This window comes from Myotis lucifugus, unplaced genomic scaffold (genome assembly GCF_000147115.1).
Source record: "Myotis lucifugus unplaced genomic scaffold, Myoluc2.0 scaffold_864, whole genome shotgun sequence".
Taxonomy (NCBI): domain Eukaryota; kingdom Metazoa; phylum Chordata; class Mammalia; order Chiroptera; family Vespertilionidae; genus Myotis; species Myotis lucifugus.
In genome coordinates this window covers 75,911-80,336 of record NW_005871912.1, presented here as the reverse complement: position 1 = coordinate 80,336, position 4,426 = coordinate 75,911, and the positions used below count along the sequence as shown (strand labels likewise).

Here is a 4,426-nt window from a genome sequence, read left to right as displayed (position 1 = left end):
CCATTACAAACAAATCTTTTCTTTTTTTTAAAAAAATATATTTTATTGATTTTTTACAGAGAGGAAGGGAGAGAGACAGAGAGCCAGGAACATCGATGAGAGAGAAACATCGATCAGCTGCCTCCTGCACATCTCCTACTGGGGATGTGCCCGCAACCCAGGCACATGCCCCCGACCGGAATCGAACCTGGGACCCCTCAGTCCGCAGGCCGACGCTCCATCCACTGAGCCAAACCGGCTTCGGCCAAATCTTTTCTTTCCATTGGCACCAAGTACAGACATTTGCAAAAATTTCATTGAAGTACATGAGACTTCCATTGTTGTAGGTCCCAACCAGTTAAACATTGGAGATTTCATATGGTTTCATCTAGATTAGAAGAGCAACACTGGCATATTTCCTAGTTTTCAGAGTTCATAATGCAGGACTTATCAGCCTCATTCCATTGTCCCAACTTTCTGCTTACAGACAAATGGAATGGGAAAACCTGACCAGCGTCTCGGAATTTTTCCTCCTGGGGCTCTCTGCGCAGCCAGAGCAACAGGAGGTCCTCTTTGGGCTGTTCCTGTCCATGTACCTGATCACAGTGGCAGGCAACCTCCTCATCATTCTGGCCATCACCGCTGACGCTCAACTCCACACTCCTATGTACTTCTTCCTGGTCAACCTCTCCCTCGCTGACACCTGCTTCGTGTCCACCACAGTCCCCAAGATGCTGGCAAACATATGGATCCAGAATCAGGTCATCTCATATGCAGGGTGTCTATCGCAACTATATTTTTTTTTGCTGTTTGGGATGCTGGAGGCATTTCTCTTAGCAGTCATGGCCTATGACCGCTATGTGGCCATATGCCACCCGCTCCATTACATCATGGTCATGAGCCCTGGGCTCTGTGTCTGCCTCGTGTCTGCATCTTGGATCGTGACCGCCCTCAGCTCCCTCTTACACACGCTCTTGCTGGACAGCCTGTCCTTCTGTGCAGACCACGAGATCCCACACTTCTTTTGTGACATCAACCCCCTTCTGAGTCTGTCCTGCACTGACCCCTTCATCAACGAGCTGGTGATCTTCACCATCGGCGGTCTCACGGGCCTGGTTTGCGTGCTTTGCCTGATTATCTCTTACACGTACATTTTCTCCACCATCCTGAAGATCCCCTCAGCTCAGGGGAAGAGGAAAGCCTTTTCTACCTGCAGTTCTCACCTTTCTGTGGTCTCTCTATTCTTTGGGACTTCCTTTTGTGTTTATTTCAGTCCCCCCTCAACCCGCTCAGTGCAGAAGGGAGCTGTTGCTTCGGTGATGTACACCGTGGTCACCCCGATGCTAAATCCCTTTATCTACAGTTTGAGGAACAGAGACATCAAGTCTTCCCTGAGAAAGGTAATCTGGGTTAGGAAAATTCACTCCCTTCAGTGGTAGTGACTTCACCTCCAATATGGGGGCCTCCACCCAATTGCAGTCCCCATAAGGAAGCAGTAAGGAGCAAGACAGGGAGAGAAGGTGGAGACCTCACTTCTAGGACCTGTGATTTGAACTGGAAATATTCATGCCTACCAAGTAAGCTATGGGAGTGCATCAGAACAAACCCATTATCTTTAGCTTAAGTTCTTAAAATCTTAATGTTCTAAAAGTACAGCCACCCAGATTTATTATAAATAATGTGCTTGAATACTTTGAAACAACATGGGGCCACTTGGGACAAAAATAAGAGATTTTCTTGTTGTGCTGTTGTATGTGGCCAAGATAACTTTCCCATCACTGTGACCTTGATGACTTGAATCCCACCAACAATGTTTTGCACTGGGACTCGCCATGTCTGTGCCCTGATGCTGAAAGAATAGAAACTGGGACTTGGAAAAACCTGATGATAGACCTACTGCGATATTTTGCTAAGCATCCAAGACCCCACTCCTCTTAACATCTTCAATTTCATGTGAAAACTTAATTTTTATTTTTGGGAAAACTTTCTCAAGTCAATTCCATCTTTGCAGTCCTGATGCTTACCACCTGGCATGATACCTGACATCATTAATATGTGTTGTACACCATTGGCTTGATTGTAATCATAAAGTTAGGGGCCAGGAAAGAGTGATTTTATGGACACTTCATCATTTCTTACCTGAATGATTGACACCCCTCCTAGAAGTTCTCAGTCTCCAGTCTCTCCCCATTCCATCTATGCTGCACACAGTTACAGCACCATGACACCCACCCTGTTGGAGGTCTCCAGTAGCCTCATACTGCCGGCAGAACAAAGTGCACACTACTCTTCCTAGCAGTCAGGTCCACCTTCACATGTGGTCCACAGTTACCTGGCTCTGTCCTGTGTTTCTCCCAAGACCATCTCAGGCCAACATTTTCATCATATGCTGATGGATGTTGATGGTTACCAAAAAGCGATGTCAGTAAAAGTTGGGGGAAATATATGTACAATAAGGTACACCATAACCAATGAGATTCTGTAAGAAAATAGAAAGCGACTACTGGGTGCTATTTTTCATTCGTGTCTATTTCCCTTTAAGTACCCGGTTGCATGCTGCAGTGACATAGGCTGCGATTACTGCAGATAATCTCTCTCCAGTGGAAGTCAGTTGATAGCCAGCTCACCTGCTCCCTATTTACCTTAAAGTAAGCTCACATGCTACCTTCTGACAATAGAAGGTAGCAGAGTGGTAGACTGTGTGGCTCTAGAGTTAGACTGAAGCATGTTGAATTCTTGGCTTTACCACTTGTAAGCTGTGTGACCCTGGGCTATTACTTAACCTTTCAAAGCAAGTACAACCTACCTTATTGTGTTGTCAAGACATTTGACTAATATTTGTAAAGCTTTCTCTGTGATGCATTAGATATGCATGGAAGCATGTAAAGGGTTAATTCCTAGTATGCAGTATCTTTTCAATAAGTTAGCTACTGTGGTGGAAGTCCTTGTTAAAATTAAAGCTGAGCAGCAGCAGATAATGCGAATTCACTCGAAAAGCTGCTGAGAAGAAATTGCCTCTAACCTGCACTGTGAAACTAGAAGGGACCCTGGGCTTTAATCGTGCTTTTGGAGAACATTGTGGGAGTTAATGCCGGATCGTCCACTTACCAGGATTCAGATGCTGGGAAGGTTTCAGTCTACCTTTGAAACCATGCCTACTGGGTGCTTAAGCTTAAAGTAAAAATGTACCTACTTCACTTGAAATACACAGCTTGGCACTACTCCACAGTCCCTCCTCCTTAATTGACAGATATGCATATTTTGCTGTTTAAATTAATATTCACCAATATTTGTAGTGATATCTTTTAAGTTACATGTTATTCTTTCATATGTATATTTTGTATATGAATGTCCCTGTCACAACACAGTTTACATATTTGTCATAATTATACTTTTTGAGCTGTGCCAATAGCCCTTACACCATAGTTTTGTCAAAGAGTGCCCTACTGCACTGCTTGAGGATTAATTCACATTTTTTAATATTAAAAAGTAACATTTTGACAAGCATTACTTTTGCATGGTTTCATTCTCCTAGCCTACTTTCTTAAAAATAAGTATGTCACATATAGTTATGGATAGTTTTAAAGCTCATGTTCTATATTGCCAAATTGTTATCAAATCATAACTGTTTCCCCAATGTTGCATCAATATTGTTTCATATTGTTATTCATTTTACAAGCAGCAAATGTACTAGCATTTTATTATATTTACTTAATAAATATATTATAACATAATATAATTATTGGTAAGAGTGATTATATTTCAGAAGCATTGAAAACTGAAAATTATTTATATTATCTAGAGTTACAGCAAATTTTCTATATTGTTAATACCCAGCAGAGCATTTAGAAATAGAAATATTTGTAAATGAAGTATATAGTGACCTCATCACAAGTTTGAAAAAGCATTTTTTCTTTTTTATAAAAATTATATATACAGGGTGTCCCAAAAAAGTATACACACTTTAACAGCTGATAGATCAATTTTTAAAATGTATTTTAATAAGCACTGCTTTTATAGTTAGTGTATGTATACATTTTTGAGGACACCCTATATTTAAGGTATAAAACATAATTGAGATATACTGTATATATGTATATGTATGTATATATGTATATATATGCAAAGTAAAATCATAACCAGTCAAATTAATTAACATATCAATCTCCTCACATAATTACCTTTTTTTCTGGTGAGAGCACATGAAATTTACTCCTTTAGCAAATTGTCAGTATTCAACACTATTATATACTGCAGGCATCCTGCTGTACATTAGATCCCTAGAACTTATTTATCCTACATAACTGGAATTTTGAAACCTTTGACTAACATCTCTCTATTACCCTCCCCTCCCTGCCCTGGTGACCACCATTCTATCCCTTGCTTCTATGCATTTAACGTTTTTAGATCCCACATATAAATAAGATCATACAGTCTGGCTTATTTT

At 40.8% G+C, this 4,426-nt stretch overlaps 1 protein-coding gene across 1 annotated transcript; it reads left to right on the top strand.

Moving 5' to 3' along the window:
- Window positions 1-383: 383 nt before the first annotated feature.
- LOC102442218 (olfactory receptor 1G1-like) lies at window positions 384-1,418 on the top strand. The gene has a single exon (XM_006106619.2). The coding sequence runs from the start codon at window positions 471-473 to the stop codon at window positions 1,416-1,418; it is 948 nt and encodes a 315-aa protein (XP_006106681.1). The 5' UTR covers window positions 384-470.
- Window positions 1,419-4,426: the final 3,008 nt, after the last annotated feature.